General features: G+C 63.9%; 1 protein-coding gene across 1 annotated transcript; it reads left to right on the top strand.

Moving 5' to 3' along the window:
- The first annotated feature begins 8166 nt into the window (after positions 1–8166).
- CHRNA4 (cholinergic receptor nicotinic alpha 4 subunit) lies at positions 8167–16117 on the top strand. Its single transcript, XM_004586132.2, has 6 exons — positions 8167–8823; positions 9663–9814; positions 10921–10965; positions 11213–11322; positions 13014–14226; positions 15882–16117. The coding sequence occupies exons 1-6, from the start codon at positions 8733–8735 to the stop codon at positions 16005–16007; spliced, it is 1737 nt and encodes a 578-aa protein (XP_004586189.2). The 5' UTR covers positions 8167–8732; the 3' UTR covers positions 16008–16117.
- Positions 16118–20711: the final 4594 nt, after the last annotated feature.

Here is a 20711-nt window from a genome sequence, read left to right on the forward strand (position 1 = left end):
CAGCCAGCCCTTGTGTCCCTCGCCCTGACTACCCACTGAGGTGCGGCTGGCCGGCCAGCTGCCAGTCAGCAACTTTCCCCTGCTCTTCTGGGAGCTGGGGGTCTCAGAACCCTGCCCAGGAGCTGAGGAAGGGAACCCTCGGCAGGCCCCACAGCCTGTGTGAGGAGCATCCCACATCTGGCCAGAGGCAGTGGGGCCAGCAGGCTACGAGAACCCGGAGGCAGTGCCCAGAGTCCTCTCAGCTGCCTGCCATGACTGGCAAGCTCTGTCCGTGCCTGGAGCCCTGCTCCACCAGATCCTGGCCCCCAGGTCCGAGGGAGTTCTGGGGGCAGTGCCACAAGGATGGGGTCAGGGTGCGCAGCCTGGGCAGTGGGCCCACTGGAAGGAACTCTGGAAACGGCATCGGGGAGCCCTCCATGGGGCGCTCTCGGCCCTGCCTCATGTGGCCCTGGGCTCTGGGGGCGGCAAGTCCCCCTCTCCCACGTGGACGTTGTTTTAAAGTGGGCAGCATGATGGGAGGAGGCTGGCAGGTAGAGATGGGACAGGGCAGCCCCAGCTATTCCCTGTGGCCGCTGTTGACATCTAGGAGCTCCACCTCCTACCCCCCATGCGCTAGAGGCCCCAGGGCTGGGTGACAGGCAGGCGGCTCCCCGCCCCAATCCTGGCTACCCAGCAGTTGCAGGGGCAGGACAGGTGTGCCCTGCCCCAGAATGTTAATGTCTGCCCCTGGGAAGACAGACTGGGAGCTAGCCCAGGCCTTCAGGCAGGTACCCTGGGATCTGCATGGGACCCCAGTGGCCAAGGGCAGAGGGTCCCTGACATGAGGTGTTTGCATGCACCCCCACAGGTCCACCAGCACACACGGCTGTAGCCGTGCACACATGAACGCTCAAACGTGTGTGCCCAGCCCACGCAAGCTGCATACATGGACATGTGCACCCTGACGCATGTATGCACAGCCCACATAGTGTGTGCACACTCAGCATACAGTGCCAACATGGCTACGTCCACACTCATGGCTGACATGTACCCCTGCCCCCGCCTGAATAAACAATTTCATCTGTCCTCGGCGTTCGGGCACGGAGCCGGGGGTGGATCCTGCTCTCCAGGGCTCCATGCCCTCCTTCTGCCGGCTCTGTGGACACATGTCTGTATGCATGTCCAACTTTCCCGGGCCCCACCCTGAGCAGGTGCACCTGCCCAACCCTGGCTTCTAACCCAGCATCTAGTATGGCTGTGATGCCCTGGAGGTGGTCAGTAGGTGGCCGAGGGCACCTCCCTGGAGGCTCAGCCAGGGCCCTGCCTAAATAGACCAGAACCAGCATTTCCATGCTTCCTGCTTGTTGCTGCGTGAGCACATGTCTCCTGGCTACGGAGTCTGCATGTGGCCAAACGGGTCTGAGTCATCTACAAAAGCTCCAGGAGGGCACTGCTGCACGGGAGCTGGGGGTGTCATCCCTGGGGTCACACTAAGAGAGACCTGGCCACCTTCAACACAAGCAGAGGGAGGTGGCCAGGCTGAGCAGGAGGCCCATTGTGGTGGGGATAGTGTGGTCACATCAGATGAGTGAGTGGTGGCCCTCAGCTGTGGGTGGACACTTGGGCGTGGGGTCTCACGGCTAGAATTGCTGCCCAGGTGGTTCAGTGGTCAGCTGTGCCAGCTCCTGCTCTGAAGCCAGGCTCCTCTGACCCTGGTCCAGTGGGAAGGGTTTTCTGGAAGAAGCTTAGGGCTGTTGGTGGGCCCTGTGCCCTCCTGGGCATAAAGGCAACAGGCCATGGGGCTGGCAGGGTCTAGCCACCCAGATAAGTGCCAGGCGGGATGGTCTCTGGGTGTTGTCTTAACGTACATGGACAGAAGTCCCTGAGGTCACTGCATGTCTGGCTATGGACACAGGGGCCCTTCCTCCAGCTGGCATGGCCAGGGCAGCAGAGTATTTGCTGGCAACCCCCATGCCTTCCACCTGCCAGGATCTGCCCCCCACCCCTGCCTGTGGCCCTCTCCCAATGTGGCTGCCCGTTCCCTGGCGCTGCCCCTTCCCTGGCGCTGTGGCCTTTACGTCTGCACTTTGTCCTTGCTCCAAAGATGCTTCTGACCTGCCTTCTGCCTCTGTGCTCGGGTCCTTGTGGGAAAGCGACCTTGGGGTTACCGCTGGGTCCCTGAGACCCCAGACATGGACAGGTGGGCACCTGTGCCCCAAGGACTGGCTGGCATTGGGACGGGCTTGGGAGGAGGGTTGTTCTGGAAGGCCCTGCTGCCCGGGCCAAGTTGGACGCCCGTGCCCCTGTGCACTTAGTAAAATGCAGCAATTCCACCCGGACCCTGTGTTGGCTCTTGATTGTCATGTGGCTAGTCTGGGCAACCTGCCTAGCGCCACACCCACTCCCAGGGCCCAGCCTCCAAGAAGGCTGGGACAGGGGGCAGCCTAGTGGCAGGGCTGTGTCCCACTGGGAGTCCAGGCGCCTGGGTAGGACCCTGCCATGGACAGTCAGTAGCCAGCTCCCAGGCACCTGCCTGCTGTCCCAACTACTTCCAGGAGGGTGAGCTCACAGAGCTGGAGCCTTGCCCACTGCTTGGACCTGAGGTCTGGCTGTGTTCGTGTCACTCAGGGCCCTGTCCTCTACCCCTCACCCACAACCCCTCTCTGCTTCATCGCCCCGGGGCAGGGCGCTAAAGGGCAGGAAGTGTGGGGCTGCAGACACAAGGTAGGCTGGGAGAACACGTGGCCCTTGGAGCCCCACTCAGGCCCTGGCCATCACCCTGCAGTTCGGGTCCAGCTGAGGCTGGACCCCATGGGTTCTGAAGGTCCTCACTCCACCCCACAGGTCAGGGTGCTGAGGGCAGGAAGCTTTGGGTGGGGCTGCAGGGTCGTCATGCATCAGCCTCACCTGGGCTCTGGGCCCGGCAGTGTCCCCTGTATCACCTGCCGCCTGTCATCCAGGAGCCCACGCTGCTGCCATGGGGCCAGAAAGCTGTGGGCTCTGGGCAGGCAGGAGGCAGAGGTTGTGTCCAGAACGCCTCCCAACCTCTGGCCTGGTCAGGAGGGGCCATCAGGGGCAGAGACCCTCTCTTTGGGTGGTAGGTACTGTGGGGGTACATGGCCTGGGGGCCGTCACAGCAGACCCCTGTTGGTCTACTGTGGCCTGGTGGCCATAACCAGGTGTCCACCAGGGGGCAGCACTGACCTGAAGGAGAGCCATCCCAGGCACCGGCCTCCAGAGCTTCTCTCAGGCCAGACCTTAGACCACACTTCCTGAGCAGTGCTCCCAGGCCTGGATCCCTGGACATCGCTGAGCTCATTGTGGGTCTGGTAGACCCCCAGGGCTGTAGGCCTGGATCAGGGCCTTTGAAGTCCCCAAGGGACCTTAGGCCAGAGGGCATCTGGGGTTGTTAAACCTGGGGGGGGGCATCCCAGAGTCCAGGGAGGCAGAGGAGGGGTGCTCCACGGGCATCCCCCAGTGCTAGAACAGTGCCCCAGCCCCGGGAATGCCCCTGCTTTCACACCCATCCAAAACATCCTGTAAACCTAGAGTCTTCTGAGCCAGGACCCCAGATCCCATGCTCAGGCAGAGGGCACCCCACAAGCCCCCAGCCCACACCAGCCACTCCTTCCCCTGTACAGGCTGCTGCTCACCCAGCAGGCATGCAGGGTGCACTTGCTGCCTCAGGGGTAACAGCAGGGACTGGCAGCTCCTGGGAGGGTTTGCTGAGGGCTCACTGACCTGCACACTCTTGCCCAGGTAACTAACTAGTCCAGGTCTTTCCCCACCCAGCTGTGTCCACCGAGAAGATCAGAGCGGAACATCCAGCCCTGACGTTAGGCACAATTTCCCTGAAACCCAAGGGAACACCTTGAACTGGGGGCACTTCTGGGATAGGCAGGCTGAGGGGTGGCTGCCTGACCACTACACAGTCCTGGGGAGGGCTGGACCACTGCACGGTCACGGGGGGCTGGACCACTGCACGGTCACGGGGGGCTGGACCACTGCATGGTCACAGAGGGGCTGGACCACTGCACGGTCATGAGGGGCTGGACCACTGCATTTTCATGCCTGAGTTTTCTGCTGTGTTGAAGGCAGCATGGGCTGCTTCCAAGCTTTCAGAGCAGGGAAGAAGTGTTTGCTGGCTGTGATCTTGCTAGGCTCTGCACACACACACAAACACAAACACGTGAACATGCACACATGGATGCTCACGACACAGGCAGAGTCTAAAAGAAGCTAAATGAAATGACACATCTGGACACTACATTTTTTTTTTGGAGAGTTTTATTTCGTTGGCTTTTACAGTCAAAATTAAAAACTGAGAGAGAGACACACACAGCACATCTTCCATCCACTGGTTCACTCCCCAAGGGTGAGTCTACCCAAACCAATGAGCCAGGAGTCTTTTCTTGGTCTCCCACGCGGGTGCAAGGTCCCAAGGCTTTGGGCCGTCCTCCACTGCTTTCTCAGGTCTCAAGCAGGGAGCTGGATGGGAAGTGGAGCAGCCGGAATACAAACCATTATCCATACGGGATGCTGGCGCAGCCAAGTGGTGCCCGCCCCATGAGATGGTGTTTGTGACTCCAGCTGTGAGGTGAGGCCAGGAGGAAGTGAGCTGGCATTTCCCATGGAGTCCGTATCCAAGGAGACACTCATTGGAAGCAGAATTCTTAAACGCAGAGAACAGAGCACATGCCGGATGAGCATGCATCAGAGCGGGGAAGACATTGTGGGGACCCCAGCCAGGACAGCAGAGGAGACCTTGCCCGGCTGACCTGCCAAGGGGGTGGGCGATCCCAGGCCTGGCCATCAGAAGGGAAGGGCTGACCCAGCCTATCTTGGGCATACTTGGACCACCGTGGGTCTTTACTGCCCATCCCAGCACGCCCATGGCCCTTGCTCTTGCCGGCTCCACCACAGGCTGAACCTGATGCTTCTGGCCAGGGAGAGGTCACTGCACGCTGCCCCTGGCAGACAGGGCCTGGGACACAGGTCCTCTCAGCCGTCTTCTGCCCAGCAGCATCCCAGCACTCTTGAGCCATCTGCGCACCAGCAGCACCTGGGCCTGCTCAGGTGGAGCCTGAAGACATGTACCCTGGGTGCCAACTTCCCGGGATCCAGGGCATGGCAGAGCCCACCGCGGTCTTCTGCTATGTCCAGCAGCTGTCTGTCCTCACCCCACCCTGTGGGGTCCTGGGACCATGGCTGTGACTGTCCAGTGAGAAAAGCATGAACTCAGCGTGCAGCTTCTGGGGAGGCATTTGGGGAGTAAACCAGCAGATGGAAGCTCTCTCTCTGAAACTCTGCCTTCCAAATAAACATATAAAATCTTTTTCTTTCTTCCTTTTTTTTAAAGAAAAGGCAGCCCCCTGTCTCAAGCCTCTGACCCACTGGGCTCTGCTGGGACTCCAGTCCCTGGGCTCAGGAGTGTGCCCCTACGCCCTGTGGGCCCTGCCCAGCTCCAGCCCCCTTCCTCTTCCCCTCCCCCCACAGCCCCGGGCCAGGCGCCACCTGCTGACCAGTGCAGGACTCACACTTGCTGGGCCCAGAGCAGCCGGGCCTTCCAGAGACACTGGGAGTTCTCTGGGAGCCCAAAGTGTGGATGAGCAGGTGGGGGGTGGGGGTGGGCAGGGAGACAGGTCTGGCCCCCTTGAAGGAGAGGGGGACAGAGGCCAGGCCAGCAAGATGAGCTGCAGCTGAGAGTCTGGGCACAGAGCCCTTGCGGGAGATGGGCTGGCTGCGAGGACCTAACTGGGAGACTCCCAGGTGAACCCCACGGCGGGGAAGATGGACGGCCTTGGGTTGTCCTGGTAGCTGTTGCCAGGCTGATTGCTGGCATTGGCCTCTGATAGGCAGGAGCCTGGAGCGCGGCCGTGATGAGCTGATTGTGGTGTCTCACTGGGAAGCAGCGGCTGTGCAAGCAGCTCACGGGAGCCATGCTGGGACGAAGCTTCCGAGGCTAGAGACCTGGGTGTGAGGGAGGATGAGGAGTCTGGGCTCAGTGTGGGGTGGGCTGACTCTGGTCTCACGACCTCACAACCTCAGCTGTCCCAGCTGGCAGGACAGGAGTTGGGGCAGTCTGGTCAGGGTCCAGAGCGCCCTCATCAGGCACTGGGCGGTGGGACCGGTTCTGGGGTTCTGGGACCCCATGCCGACCCTCCTTGCTGCAGAGTCCCGGCCCTGGTCTGGGGAGCAGCAGTTGGCCGTGGTCTGTGTGGGTCTCCTCTGGGAGACGCCCTGGGAGGGCTGGGGAGAGAGGTAGCTGTGGCACTCACCCTGGCCCGACGGGATAGGGCTTGTGGGAGGGTCATCTGTTCGCCAGGTGTGGCTGCAGGGTTCCTGGGGGTCCCAGGTACCACAGACAAGGCCTGACCCAGGTCCACCGGGGAGGGGATCCTGTGCGCCCAGTTCCCTGCAAGGGGACTGGACATTCCCACCCCTACAGCAGGCCCGGGTGTGAATGGACCCCAGAAATGCAGCAGTCAGCAGGCCTGGCCGGGCTGCAGGATGCCAAGGTCGCTCAGGCCGGGAGGACATCCGGCAGCCCTCACACCTCCTGGCTTGGGTCCAGAGTTCTCCCTTGGGGTGGGGCCATTGTCCAGCTGCCGCCCCAGGAAGAGACTCAGCGCTTCCACAGCATGATCCAGGAAGAGTGGAGTGTTCAGCCTCCAAGCACACACCCGGGCCTGGAACCTGGCCCCCACCGGCCTTGGTGCTCCAGGACCCAGCCATTGCCTGCCACACGCGTCTCAGGGGCCTCTTGATGGGCACCCGCCCCTTCCCTCTGACCACCCCACGATCACCTTGTCCAGCCCTGCCGGAGCCCGGCCGGAATTGGTCACGGTCGTGGACATGTGGCTTCTCCAGGTCCCCTCTGCCGGGATGTCCATGGCAGTGCCCTGGATGGGGGTGGGGCATGAGGATCCCCCATCCTGCCCTCCTCTCCCGAGCCAGTCTTTGAGTCCTTGGGCCCCTGGGACACCCCTGGTGCTCCACTGCTAGTAAGCATCCCAATCCCGCTCTGGCCAGCCAGCAGCTGGTTGCCATGGAGATGTCCTTGGGACGTGGTGGTGGCCAGGGCAGGGCGGGGCTGGGGGAGAAGCCCCACCAGGTAGGACCTAGCCCCTGGAGCTGAGCCCAGGCCGGCCTCGCTGTCCACCCCCACACTCAGCCTTGGAGCGGGGGACCAAGCCCTCAGTGGTGGCAGAAGAGTCTCCCCCACCCCAATTCAGAGGCGGGGAGGGCGGCCAGGCAGATTGTGCTAATGAGCCCGACTAATCCTGAGGTAAATCCCTGGGAGAGAGCAGGCGAGGTTGGGGTCAGGCAGCTGAGTGTGAGCCGGTCACCCCGCCTCCTGCTCCGCCCAGCCCTCCTCCTCCCTCCAGGGAATTCCTGACAGGGAGACTGTGGATCCGGCTAAGCAAGCGGGCGGGTGGAGCCTGCGTGCTTGTCAGAGAAAGGGCAGGGGACGGACCCAGCTCGCGACTGTGGCTGGGGCCGGCTGGTCAGCCCTTGGGCCATGATGCTGAGCCCAGTTCCTCTCCAGCTGCCTGGAGCAGGTGCTTGGCTCTGCCCTGGCGCTGTCTCGTGCACGGCCACGGCTGGCCTCTCAGGACTCCGTACCTTCACACCTCAGGGTCTTCCCGGGACCCTTCCTGGTTTAAGCCCAGTTGATTATGCGTCTCCTGGCCTCAGGGGTGAGGCAGGAGGGTGAGCCCACAGGAGTGCTGGGTCTGGACAGTACCCCACTGGCACTGAGACTGGGCAGGCAGCATGCTCAGCCAGGGTACCCAGAATGCGTTGCAACTGCCCAGCGCCCCAGTGTGCACCAAGCAGGTGGAGTGCGCCAGGCACTGTCCAAGCCCCCGGGCTGGCCTCCCCCTGCCCACAGATGGCTCAGGCTTGGGCAGCTCCCCTGCCTGGAGACACAGCCCCACCGGCAAAGCGCAAGGCTCTGGGGGGTTGCAGGGCAATCCTTGGGAGAGACTTGTGTGTGTGGCTGGTCTGGCCTCTCCATTTCCAGCAGATTTGGGGAGTCACTTCCACCTGCATGTGGGTGCCATGGCCAAGCAGCCACCAGGGTACACCCGGCTTTGTGCCACTGGACCTCTGATAGAGGCCTGGGGAGCCAGCTCCTGGCTGCAGAAGGGGAGTAACCTCCTCTGCTGAGCTGGTGCTGCCGGAGCAGGGGCAGAGCAGGGGTGCTGTTGCTGGGGTGGGGCCGTGCCCCGTACCCACCTGAGTCTCTGAGCAGCTCTACCCCAGCCCCGGGTAGTGGAGGCAGCTACGGAGGCCCAGGACGACCTGCAGCCACCCTTCAACTTGGAAGAGGGTGCTGCCTGCACGCCCCACCCTCCACCACCCGCTAGTCTTGGGTGTCACCCGGGTGCGGCTGTGCGGGTGCGAGGTGAGACCGCAGGGAGCTGAGATCCCCAGACTGCGAACAGTGACGGGGAGGGGGAGGGAGCTGGCCTGCTGGGCCCCCGACGCACCTGCTCCGTCCGCTTCCAGGCGCGAGGTGGGCGCAGGCCCTGGAGACCAGGGTGCGATTGCGTTGCCGCGGCGCCCCCTGCTCCCCGCCTCTCCCTCCCCCGTCCCCGCGCGGGAGGAGGGCGGGGCCGGGCGGGGTGGAGCTCACAGCCCCGCAGGGGGAGCTGCCGGCGGACAGAGGACGCGGGGGACACCAAGTTGGGCGGGCCCGGGCCCCGGAGCGGGGACACGGAGGGAGTCTAGAGTCCGCTGGCTGCGCCATGGAGCTCAGGGGTCTCGGGGTGCCGGCGCCGGCGCCGCCGTTGCCACTGCTACTGCTGCTGCTGCTGCTGGGGGTCGGCCTGCTGCCGGGTGAGTTTCGGGGCGCCTGGCGGGTGCCCTGGCGCAAGGTGCGAGGCAGCCCTCATCCCGGAGAAAGCGGAGGGGAGGTTCCTGGCTGCGGTCCGAAGCCGCGAGGGTGCGGACCCGGCGCCCAGGCGGTCCTGCGGCGCGTGCCGGCGCGGAGGGGGTTAACTCGCGGGCTGGTGGGAAGGGGCTCGGCCCTGGGAAGCCCCTGCCCATCCCCTGATTTGGGCAACAGAAAGGGCGTCTCTGCCCCAGTGGGCGCCCCAGGCCGTCTGTTACCCCCTCGCTTCCTCAACTCTGGTTTCTCCCCACTGCGTGTCCCTGTCCCCATTCAGGGGCTTCCTGAAGGGAGGCAGTGAGGAGTGGTCTGCGCCTTGTCTGGGGGTGGGGTGCCCTGTGTCCTGGGGTGGCTCTCCGGGCCACAGGACCCTCCAAAAAGGGATCTCCTGGCGGCGTATGGGGGTGGAGGGCCCGGAGACCCCGTGTGATGGGAAGGACCCCTCCCCAGGGAGGCAGGCTCCACGCATGGCCAGTAGGCCGAGTCCTGGGCTCCCCATGGTCCTGGACTTGTGGTCCGAGGCCTGAGACATCGGGGCTGGGGTGGGCACCCTTTTCCTCACCCGCACCCTCCTGCTGCAGATTCCCTGCACCCACCCTGCTGCCCACATCTGCATGCCACCCGCCCCATGCCCCATTGCTGGTGTTTCTCCCTCCAGCCTGAGGTCTGTTCCTGGGCCACAGGCTGGAGGGCAGTGTTTGTGCAGAGCTGCAGGAAGCTCAGGTGCTGGGGACAGCTCCCCTGAGCCACCCTGAGCCACCCTGAGCCACCCCTTGCCTGGGTGCAGGGAGTGGCTATGCGGAGCCCCGGGTGCACGCAGAGGAGAGGCTGCTACGGAAGCTCTTCTCTGGTTACAATAAGTGGTCCCGGCCCGTGGCCAACATCTCTGACGTGGTCCTTGTCCACTTCGGCCTGTCCATCGCCCAGCTCATCGACGTGGTAGGTGCGGGGCTGGGGCGCTAGGGCCTGTGCGGGAGGCTTGGGTCCCACTCCCATCCGGGGTGACTGCACCAAGCCCCGGCCAGCCCTGGTGCCCGGCTGGGGTGACTGCACCAAGCCCTGATGGGCACTGGTGCCTGGCAAGGGTCTGGGAGGTCGTCCCAATGTTCCGTCACTGTGGCAAGGTTGGGCAGCCCCCAGAGGGCAGGCTGTCTCTTGCTCAGGATATGGAGGAGTGGGTAGGCAGGGTTTCTGGGGGAGCTGGGTGAAGGACCAGAGGCTCCTTCTGGGTCCCGGGCACACAGCCACTGGGCCCAGGGACAGGGAGGCCTCCTCAGGGCACTCTGGGCCCAGCCCCAGGGCTGCTGGGAGGAGGAGCCGCTGGCCCACACTGCTGCACACTCAAGTACGCACAGGCAGACATGTGGATGGAGGGTCCTCTGGGACCAGGCTGGAGTGCTGTGTCCCTTGCCTGGCTGGTGCTGGGTCCTTCTGGGGGCAGGTGCTCCGGCTAGTAGAGCCAGTAACGTGGCCACGGAGAGGGTCTGGGGATGAAGCACCGACAGGAGACCAGTGATGGTGGAAGTCTCTGCCAAGTCTCCCTTTATTGCGCCTTCATCTCTCCTTATATACTGCCCCCGCCCAGTCCTAATTTAGCCAGGGAATTGGATACAGATGAGTCCAATTAGTCTAGGTGTTTTTAGCCACAAGTCCAGTTCCTGTTCTGCCCAGTTCAAGGAGCGCCAATCAACTCCTTAGCCCACAACAGGCAGGCAGGGGTCCTGCCCCAGCTGCTGCTCTGGGCTGCTTCCCACCCACTGCTCAGGGCTCTGGGCAGCCCAGCCTCGTGTCGGGACACCTTGCAGCTGGGGGCTGCCCAGGTGCTGGGGTTGCGGCCTCAGCCAGGAGGGGCCCAGCAGTGGGCAGAACTTCACCCCAGTGTCGTGCCTGAGGGTCTGAGTCCCCACGTCCTCATGTTCCTTGGGCTGCCCAGTGGCTCAGTGGCCTTCTAGCGGAAGCTGTTCGCTGACTGTCAAGTTCCAGGCTGGCGTGTGACCCAAGGCAATGACCGCAGGGTGTTGAACTTCCCCTGCTTTGTGCTCTAGGACGAGAAGAACCAAATGATGACCACCAACGTGTGGGTCAAGCAGGTGAGTGAGGCTGTGCCCCCACCTTCCCACTGACCTGTGCCCTCACTGACCCCATATACCCCGTAACCCTGTGCCCACCCACTTACCCCATCACCCCCAACCCTGTGCCCCCTACCCCATGACTGTCTGGCTGACCCCATGATCCCTGCTGACCCCATGCCCCTGCTGACCCTGTGCCCCTGCTGACCCTGTGCCCCTCTGCTGACCCCTGCCCTGACCCTGTGCACCTGCTGATCCATGCTCCCAGGAGTGGCATGATTATAAGCTGCGCTGGGACCCCAGAGACTATGAGAACGTCACTTCCATGCGCATCCCCTCTGAGCTCATCTGGCGGCCAGACATTGTCCTCTACAACAAGTGAGTTCCCTGCTGGCCTGGTGTGGCTGGGAGAGTGGTGGCCAGTGCTGCAGGCAGGGCTGGTGGGCTGGCCTGGACCCCAGCAGAGAGGGGCTCAGACCCCTGGCCCCCAGCAGCAGCAGCGTGTTCAAGAGTGACGGCAGGCCCTGCCCTCCCTCCCTGCCTGCCACACTGGGCCACTGACCACGGTCCCGCCAGGTGGGCAGGTGGGGCTCCTCTCCCTGGGTAGATAGCGGACACTGTCCCTGGGATGGCGTCCAGCTGTGCCCTGGACCTGGGGGGGGCAGTTCACCCAACACACACAGTGCAAACGGAGTCACAGCTGGCCCTCCCGTCCCCTGAGTCCCCAGGGCACCTGCCTGACCCACAGATGCCCTTCATGGAGCCCAGACTGGGAATGTGGGGAGAATTCGGTCTTCCCAGGACCCACCAGGAATGCAGGAGGCACTGCTGGTGCCTTCGCCCAGAGCAGGGCCTCTGCCATCTTCCGTGGGAGATGTGAGCCCTGGGTGGCTGCCAACTCAGCCCCCATAGCTAGCAGCTCTCCCCATAGCTAGCAGAGCTGCTGGAACAGGAGGTGCTGCCCGTGCTGCCCCCCGACCCTGTGCACCTACTGACCCCCTGCCCCTCAGGTCCCCTGGGCTGCCGGGGACAGGAGGTGGGAGGTCCCCTGGTGGGATTGGGCAGCCCGTTCCCCTCCCTTCCCACACTCCCTGCTGGGACCCCTGGGGGGCAGTGGGGTCCACCCCAGCTTCCCTCACTGGGCAGGACTCTGTGGGGGCAGAAGGGCCTGGGAGCTGGCAGCTAGGGCTGGGGGCACCTGAACGTGACGCCCTGCTGATGGCCTCTCAGGGTGGGAGCTAGGACATCCTCGTACCAGTGCCAGGCTGGGGGTCTTGGGCCACATGGTGGGTGCTGCAGGCCTTGGGGGAGCCTCCAACATGGCCCCATGGTGATAGAGTTTCATCTGCCAGGCAGGGAGTAAGGCCAGGAGCTGCTAGGCCAGCTCCACAGCCACTCTGGTGCAGCAGCCCAGAGCCGCGTGCCTGCCTGGCTCTCCCTGCCTCATGTAGACCCCCAGGCCTGCTCCTAGGAACTGCTGGCCATGGCCAGCCCCTGCTCAGCTCAGAGGCCCTGCTGGCCAGAAACGGGCTGGTCAGGAACTCCTGTGAGAGCTTGCAAGGGTGTTGGGGACCCGTGGCCTGCAGGGGGAGGGGTTCTGGTGATAGGCCAGGGTGAGGCACCGGTGTCTCCACCTAGGGGCGCCCCAAAGGATCCAAACGGATGGTTAGGGCCGGGGGCACATGGCACCCACCATGTTCCTGTGGAGCCCAGCAGTAAAGGTGTCATTTCCACCTCCAGACTGCACCCCAGGAGCCCGGAACAGCCAGCTACCCACGCTGAGGCAGGGAAGGGCAGCCTGGGTATGCTCAGCCAGCTGTGTGACTGGCTTAGGGCCTAGGCATGGGACACTTGTCCTGCGGCTTACCCAAGGCCCTGCCTGCACTGGTTCCTGGCTGAGGGCCCAGGGTGCTGGGGACGCCCGGGAAGTGGGGGGCAGCAGCCAGGCCAGAGCTTCTGGGTCCCCTCCCCTCAGGGCCGACTGCAAGGTGCCCCGCACCAGCGCCACGTGCAGCTGTGTGCGTGCCAGGCACATGGCCTCACCTCCTTCTGCTTGCCTCCCCCGCCAGCGCCGACGGGGACTTTGCGGTGACGCACCTGACCAAGGCCCACCTGTTCCACGACGGGCGGGTGCAGTGGTCGCCGCCGGCCATCTACAAGAGCTCCTGCAGCATCGACGTGACCTTCTTCCCTTTCGACCAGCAGAACTGCACCATGAAGTTTGGCTCCTGGACCTACGACAAGGCCAAGATCGACCTGGTGAGCATGCACAGCCGTGTGGACCAACTGGACTTCTGGGAGAGCGGCGAGTGGGTGATCGTGGAGGCCGTGGGGACCTACAACACACGCAAGTATGAGTGTTGCGCCGAGGTGTACCCCGACATCACCTACGCCTTCGTCATCCGCCGCCTGCCGCTGTTCTACACCGTCAACCTGCTGCTGCCCTGCCTGCTGCTGTCCTGCCTCACCGTGCTGGTCTTCTACCTGCCCTCGGAGGGCGGCGAGAAGGTCACCCTCTGCATCTCCGTGCTGCTCTCGCTCACCGTCTTCCTGCTGCTCATCACGGAGATCATCCCGTCCACCTCGCTCGTCATCCCGCTCGTGGGCGAGTACCTGCTCTTCACCATGGTCTTCGTCACGCTCTCCATCATTGTCACCGTCTTCGTGCTCAACGTGCACCACCGCTCGCCACGCACACACTGCATGCCTGCCTGGGTGCGCCGCGTCTTCCTGGACCTCCTGCCCCGCCTGCTGCTCATGCAGCGCCCGGCCGCGGCCAAGGGCAGCTGCCGCCGGCTGCCCATGCACGGGGGTGTGGGTGGCGCCCCGCGACCCTGGCCGCCTGAGACCCTGACAGCGGAGCTCCAGCCTCCCCACACCACTGCCGCCTCAGCCTCCCACGAGAGGCCCCCAGAGGTTGAAAAGCACAGCCCCTGCCTCTCCCCAGAGCTTGCCAAAGCCCGGTCCCCAAGGGTCCAGCACACACCCTGCCTCAGTGAGGCAGCCGAGGCAGCCGAGGGTGGCGTGCGGTGCCGGTCCCGCAGCGTCCAGGACTCCTCTGCCCCCAAGGATGACGCCTCCCAGACGGTAGGCTGCCCAGGACCCCTGGCCCCACCCTCCTCATGTGGTTGCACCTGCCGGAAGGAACTGCCCCCTGCATCCCCTGGCCCCACGATCAAGGCACCACCCAGACCCCTGCTGCTGTCCCCAGCCCTGACACGGGCGGTTGAGGGCATCCAGTACATCACAGACCACCTGCAGGCGGAAGACACCGACTCCTCGGTGAGTGCGCTGAGGCTGTGGCTGGGAGGGGCTGGTCCCACCTCTGGGGAATGATCTGAAAGCCACAGACCCTGTGTGGCTATGGGGCCCTGCTGGAGGGGGGAGGGGCCATGACCACTCATTCTCAACCCAAGTACCTGGCAACAGGTCCCTACCTGACTCCTACTCCCACCTGCCTGACCTAGTTCTGGAGCGGCAGGAAGCAGGCTGGGCCAGCAGGGTGGTTTTGATGCGTGACCATGCATCTTCTGGGGACAGGAGGACACTGGGCACAGAAGGCAGGAGCCCAAGCAAACTGGGACAGGGCTCCGCAAGGCCCAGGGTGGGAGCTGGGCCAGATGTCCCTGGAGCAGGGGCCAGAGCTGGGCAGAAGCCCCCATCCGGCCGGGCCACTCGCACGTCCATTACCTGCTGGCCCAGGATGTACACTGGTCCCCCAGGCAGCTCTGATAGAGCCTGGAGCCTCACCTGGAGTCTCTCAGACAGCTGACCGTCCACACCCAACAGGCCAGCAGGCACAGGGAGCAGGGACTCCACACACTTCGGCCACAAAGGCCCTGGCCCTGTTCGGGTGGCAGCCGAGCACGCACCAGGACAGGGGGTCACCATGGCTAGCTCTGGCCCCTCATGCCTCAGGGACCCCAGATGTGAACCTGACGTCTAGGCAAGGAGTTGGGGCAGGCGGGCCCTGACCCTCAGCGGTCAGGTCCTGTTGCCCAGTGCAGCCTCAGCCTCCTCCTTGGCCATCTCCCAGATGGGTAGGTGCATCAGGCTTGGCAAAGTGAGAATAAATCTCTCGCCCCAGGCCAGGACACCCCCAAACAGGTAGTCACCTTTTTGTTTTTAAAGATGTATTTGGGGCTTGGCGCAATAGCCTAGTGGCTAAGGTCCTCACCTTGCACGCTCCAGAATCCCATTAGGGCGCCAGTTCATGTCCTGGCAGCCCCGCCTCCCATCCAGCTCTCTGCTTGTGGCCTGGGAAGGCAGTTGAGGATAGCACAAAGCCTTGGGACCCTGCACTCGTGTGGGAGACCTGGAAGAAACACCTGGCCCCTGGCTTCAAATCAGCACAGCACCGGCCGTTGCGCTCACTTGGGGAGTGAATCATTAGATGGAAGATCTTCCTCTGTCTCTTCTTCACTCTCTGTGTGTCTGCCTTTCCAATAGAAATAAATACAAAAAAGGATGTGCCTATTTGGTCCGTGGAGAGAGAGGGCAAGAGGCAGACTGCTCCGTTCGCTGGTTCACTCCCCTCAGATGGCAGCAGTGGCCAGAGCTGGGCCAGCCTGAGGCAGGACCTCTGTCCAGGTCTCCCACACACATGCAGAGCCACCGCCTGCTGCCTTATCAAGCTATGCTCACACGTGACACTGATTGAAGCGCACTGAATCCAGTGTAGCCCCTCTCACCTGCCCGCCCCCCTCCAAGCAGGTCAGCTCAGCTGAGAACAGCATGTTAGGGCCCCAGGCAGGGCAGTAGGCTGCCATGGCACCCCTCCAGCCCTGCCCCTGCAGCAGCTCTGCCTCCTCTGACAGCAGTCTGGGTGTGCTCTGTGCAGCTGTGGGTGCGTGTGCATGGACAGATGTGTGCCTGCACCGCAGCCACTTTGGCGGAAAGGCTGGGGAACAGAAGTTGGTACTGGCGTCTGTCTGCAGGTCAAGCAGGACTGGAAGTACGTGGCCATGGTCATCGACCGCATCTTCCTGTGGGTGTTTGTGCTGGTCTGCTTGTTGGGCACTGTGGGCCTCTTCCTGCCACCCTGGCTGGCTGGAATGATCTAGACCCCACAGTGAGGGAGGCTGCTCGCCGCTGGACCCAGATGCCAGGGGCCACCGCCTCCTGCTTGAGCGCGCGCAGGAACCACCCGACGCTGAGCAGGAGCCGCTGGCTTCCGGAGGCTGAAGCACAGCAGGGCAGCGGTCCTGTGGGGGTCTGTGCAGAGCGGGCAGTACTGATATCCTCTGGCCTGCCCGCAGGATCCTGTCACCTTCCAGCTCCAAATGGCCCTCATGCCCCGGGACCCCATGGGTCCACCTGCACCTTTGTAGTCCCGGCCTCTCCCACCCCAGGTCACAGAAATGGTCTCTTCCCCCTCCATGCCTAGGAGTGGCCACAGGGGGCCTGTGGTTCACCCATGCCCCACCCACATATACAGTCAGCCCGTGCAATGGCAACGCCCAGGGCCCATGAAGACCTGAGCTGGGGTCCCACCTGGGGGGACAAGGCAGTAGACCCCTAGGGTCAAGGGGCCTGATGATCTCCAAGGGCCCTGAAAACCGTGACTTCCCCTGTCCTCGGGGAGCGAGTAATGGCCAAGCTCCAGGCCCTGGGCTCCGGCTTCTGCCTCCATGCACAGCCCGGGACCACTCCAGGGCAGAAGGTACTTTCTGTCACCTGTCTTGGCACAAGGAGTCCTTGAGCCCAGCTTACCCCTAGCCACAACTTGTCATCTGGGCCTGTGGAGCAAGGGGTGCCCGCCCACACAGCTGCCACATCTCCCAGAGTAGGGAAGCGCAGAGGGGAGGGCAAGAATGTCACGTGCTGTTCCCAGTGGGGCAGAGTGTCCCAGGCCCCAGTCCTCAGCAGGTGGGTAGGGTTGAGTGCTCCCTGGAGTAGTGCCCGGCTCACAGGCCAGAGTGACAAGGGAGCAAGGGTGATGTTGGGGACTGCAGCTGGGCAGAGACACACCGCAGTGTCCATTAGCTGGTGTCTGATGGTGGTGTAGCCCACCTGACGGGGGGCTGCACCTGCCTGCCCCACCCCTGAGGTGGGGTCTGGGGTCCTGCCCTGCCTGCTGTCCCCAGGGTCTGCAGAATCCCACCTGTTCAGCTCTGGAGCTGCCCACGTTATCAGCAGCCTGCTGCCCCTTGGCCAAAGGTCACCCCAGAACCCCAGGATGGGTTGGAGGCACCAGGTCTTGCGGGCAACACAGGCTGTGGGAGGACACGGCACTGCCTGGACACACACTTCTCCCCAACACCTGCTGTGCCCACCTGTGTGCCCCACCCTCCTCAGCTTTCAGGGGCATCAAAGGCAGTGGAGTCCCCAAGGCTTTGCTTCTGCGGGCTATGCCATGGCTCCATGTCCTGGCCACCAGCTCACGTCCCGGTGGCCCTGGCTTCTGTGGAGAGGTGCTGACGCCTGGGCTCTCAGACTTGAGGCTGCCCCTTAGCACCCTCAGCCCAGGCATTGCCCACCCTGCAGGGATCAGACCGGGATGAGCAGCTGAAAATCGCTGAGGGCCCAGCACCAAGCGGCCTAGACCAGCCCCATACCCTTCCAGGAGATGTAATAAACAAACACTTGAGCAGCACAGGCCTCTCGCATCATCACTGTCTCCCAGGAAATAAGACCCCTAGGGACACACCCGGGAGCATATCTGTGGGCGACACAGCCGTGACCCACCAGGCGCAGGTGCCTGTAGCCTGTCCAGATACCCCATGACCCAGTCCTTCCCACCTGCCTGCCTCTGCAGGGACCTGAGGATCCTCAGGCTTGGCTCCTCCTCCTGAGGACCAGGACGCACTGGCCCCTCCAACCAAGCAGAGCTAGGTCCACCCACGTGACTGGCAGGCGCAGCCCCCCTCCAACCAAGCAGAGCTAGGTCCACCCACATGACTGGCAGGCGCAGCCCCCCTCCAACCAAGCAGAGCTAGGTCCACCCACATGACTGGCAGGTGCAGCCTATCCACCTACCTGGTGCCCCATATCCCAGGGTGGTGGTCAGCCAGAGGGAGGGGCAAGAGCCAAGGCAGGCGCAGGCGTTCATGATGTAGGCCTATGGGGTGAGGCAGCTGAGGCCCTGGCTACCCCCCAATCCTCCCCCTTGGGGACAGTACCCTGCACCGGCCGGGATGCACTCACACCCCCAGTGCTGGCCTACCCCATGGCCAATGCAGGCAGTGGCCAGACAGGCCTGTCCATGGCTCTGGCCTGAGTGTCCTGGGCTGTGGGTGGTGATGCTGGGTGTGACATACAGCCCAGAGACCTGCCCCAGCCTTAGCCCAGTAGCAGATGGGACGTGGTCCAGGGGACTAAGAGTTGTCCAGAGGGTCCGGAGGCAATGGGCAGGCAAACATAGGAGGCCAGGGTGACGCAGAAAGAGCAGTCTCCACAGGCCCAACTAGCAGAAGGGCCCTGGACCGCCCTGCACCTGCACCCAGCCAGGGGGAAGCATTATGGGGCAGGGTCTGCTAACCTAGGTGGTCCACTCAGCTGAGGTAGGGATCCCGTCCCCATCCTGGCAATCCTTCCAGGGAATCCAAATCAAGGCCAGGCTCTTACCTGGGGTGGGAAGGGGGGTTACCGCTGCAGTCACCCAGGTCCCAGGACCCCTCCCCACCAGGTACCTCAGGGCTGAGGTGGAACCTAGGCCGGGCGCCTCCTGGTGACCCCCAGGGGCCAAGGCCTTGGGCAGTGCTCTGCTGGCCACACACCTGCACCCCAAGCCTGGCCCAGAATTGCTGGCCACAGCAACCTCCTCCTCCAGCTCCGTGGCTGGAGGCCCCCAAGACATCACTGTTTGGCCACGCCTCAGCCTCCTGCCCAGCCCTGGCCCCATCCCTCTGGGCCACTGTCTTAGACAAGGAGGACACTGTGGTCCCAGAGGGCTTGGGCGAGGGGCCACTCCAGTCTCCAGTCCTCCACTTGCGACACCCGCCATGAGCCCTGTCCTCCCTCCAAGCCCAGCTGGTGGGCCTGCTGGCCCCTGCTGCAACACGTGCCTGGCCACGTGCCCCTTAGACCTTGCCCCCAGCACCCCGCCCCCCAGTGTAAGCAGGGCAGGGGAAGCCAGGCTCACCTACAGACTGGCCCTTGCGGGAGATGGGTCTGCCCACGCCCTGGAGAACATGGACCAGGAGGTGCCCCCCCCACCACAGCCGAAGGATCACTACCTGCTCACACCTGCCCCTCCTCAGGACTCATGTACTGACCTGTTTCCTGACACATTCCACCAACCCGAATGCCAACATGCCCACCGCAGCCCCTACTGCCTGGGTGCTGGAAGCTGCTGGCCTGGGCACTCCACCCTGAGCCCCCCACCCCAGGCTCCTCTGCACCCAGGACATGGCCTTCAGCCCCGAGCCCCCCACCCCAGGCTCCTCTGTACCCAGGACATGGCCTTCAGCCCCGAGCCCCCCACCCCAGGCTCCTCTGCACCCAGGACATGGCCTTCAGCCCCGAGCCCCCCACCCCAGGCTCCTCTGCACCCAGGACATGGCCTTCAGCCCCGAGCCCCCCCACCCCAGGCTCCTCTGCACCCAGGACATGGCATTCAACTCCGAGTCCCCCACCCCGGCCTCCCGCAGCTCGTCCTGTTCTGGCTCAGCCCCGACACAGATACAGGACCCTTAGGGCAGGCAGGACTGGACACGGTGTGGGGGCCAGGGTGGGCAGGGCCTGGCAGTGTGGCAGCAGACAGGAAGCCTCCACAGGTTTGCTGGCAGAAGTGCCACGGCCCCAGGTCCCAGCTCAGCCCTGATGGCTCACAGGCTCAGGACAAATCAGGCTGCCCCACTGGTCCACAGGGGCCTTGTCAACAGGGCCACGCTGCCCCAGCCTGGGGAGAAACAGGACCGGCGACCAGGACACTACTGCGCCCATCTCAAGCACCAAGAGGGGCTGGCCCCAGCATCTCCCTGAGGCCGCCACCCCGTTCTGGCACACACGGGTCAGTCAGGACAGCAGGGCCAGCAGGGCATGCACCTGGCCACTGTGCTCTTGTCTCTGCAGACCGCAAGCACCCCACCTGGCCCAGCATTGTGTTGCCTGCTCACACCTGTATCCCTATGCTATGTATCCATAGCAACCATCAGCGACAGGTGCTGTCCCCAGGTGGGTGTGACCCTACTCCCACCCTCCCCTGTTCCAGCTGCTGCTCCAGCCCCGCCCCTGCAGCATGGGGGCGTCTGCTTCCTCCCTGAACACAGGTGGAGCAGGTGGCCCTGAGCCTGGGGTGGTGATCCATGCAACCATGGGCCCCAGTGAGCATCCAACAGCCCCCCAGGGCCCTGGCTGCCCCTGGAAGCTGCTCCTGACATGAGCCCTGAGGCTCCATCCTGCCTGCCTGCCAGGGCCTCCATCGCAGCAGCCAAACCTCCAATGTGGCTGAGGGCAGAGCCCCCCCCAGAGCCACGCTCCCCCAAAAGACACCCCGAGGGCCCTCCTCTGCAGGGAGCACCAGGAGCAGGGGCCCAGCCCTTCTGTGATCAGTGTGTGGTCGCCATGCTGCTAGCGAGAAGCGGGCGGGAGGATGCGGGAAAGGTACTGGGGTGGCTGGTGGGACCCACGTGCCAACGAGAAGACAGGGCCACTGTGCAAGGGATCAGGCCGCACGAGGAGCGGGACACAGGTGTGGTCAGGCACTGGGAAGGCTCGGCTCACAGCAGAGCACCCTAGAGCATCTTCTAGGGTCAGACAGTGCCCACAGCCCTGCCACCAGGCTCCTGCCACAACAGGGGAGGGAGGAATGGGGGCCTTGGCCA

The sequence above is a fragment of the Ochotona princeps genome, chromosome 22 (genome assembly GCF_030435755.1).
Source record: "Ochotona princeps isolate mOchPri1 chromosome 22, mOchPri1.hap1, whole genome shotgun sequence".
In the NCBI taxonomy this organism is placed as follows: Eukaryota; Metazoa; Chordata; class Mammalia; order Lagomorpha; family Ochotonidae; genus Ochotona; species Ochotona princeps.

Excerpts from the sequence above, each read along its gene's own strand:
- CHRNA4 (XM_004586132.2), top strand. The coding sequence starts at position 8,733 with ATGGAGCTCAGGGGTCTCGGGGTGCCGGCGCCGGCGCCGCCGTTGCCA. Across the intron at positions 10,966-11,212 it reads CCAACGTGTGGGTCAAGCAG|GAGTGGCATGATTATAAGCT; the intron begins GTGAGTGAGGCT and ends CCATGCTCCCAG. Across the intron at positions 11,323-13,013 it reads GACATTGTCCTCTACAACAA|CGCCGACGGGGACTTTGCGG; the intron begins GTGAGTTCCCTG and ends CTCCCCCGCCAG.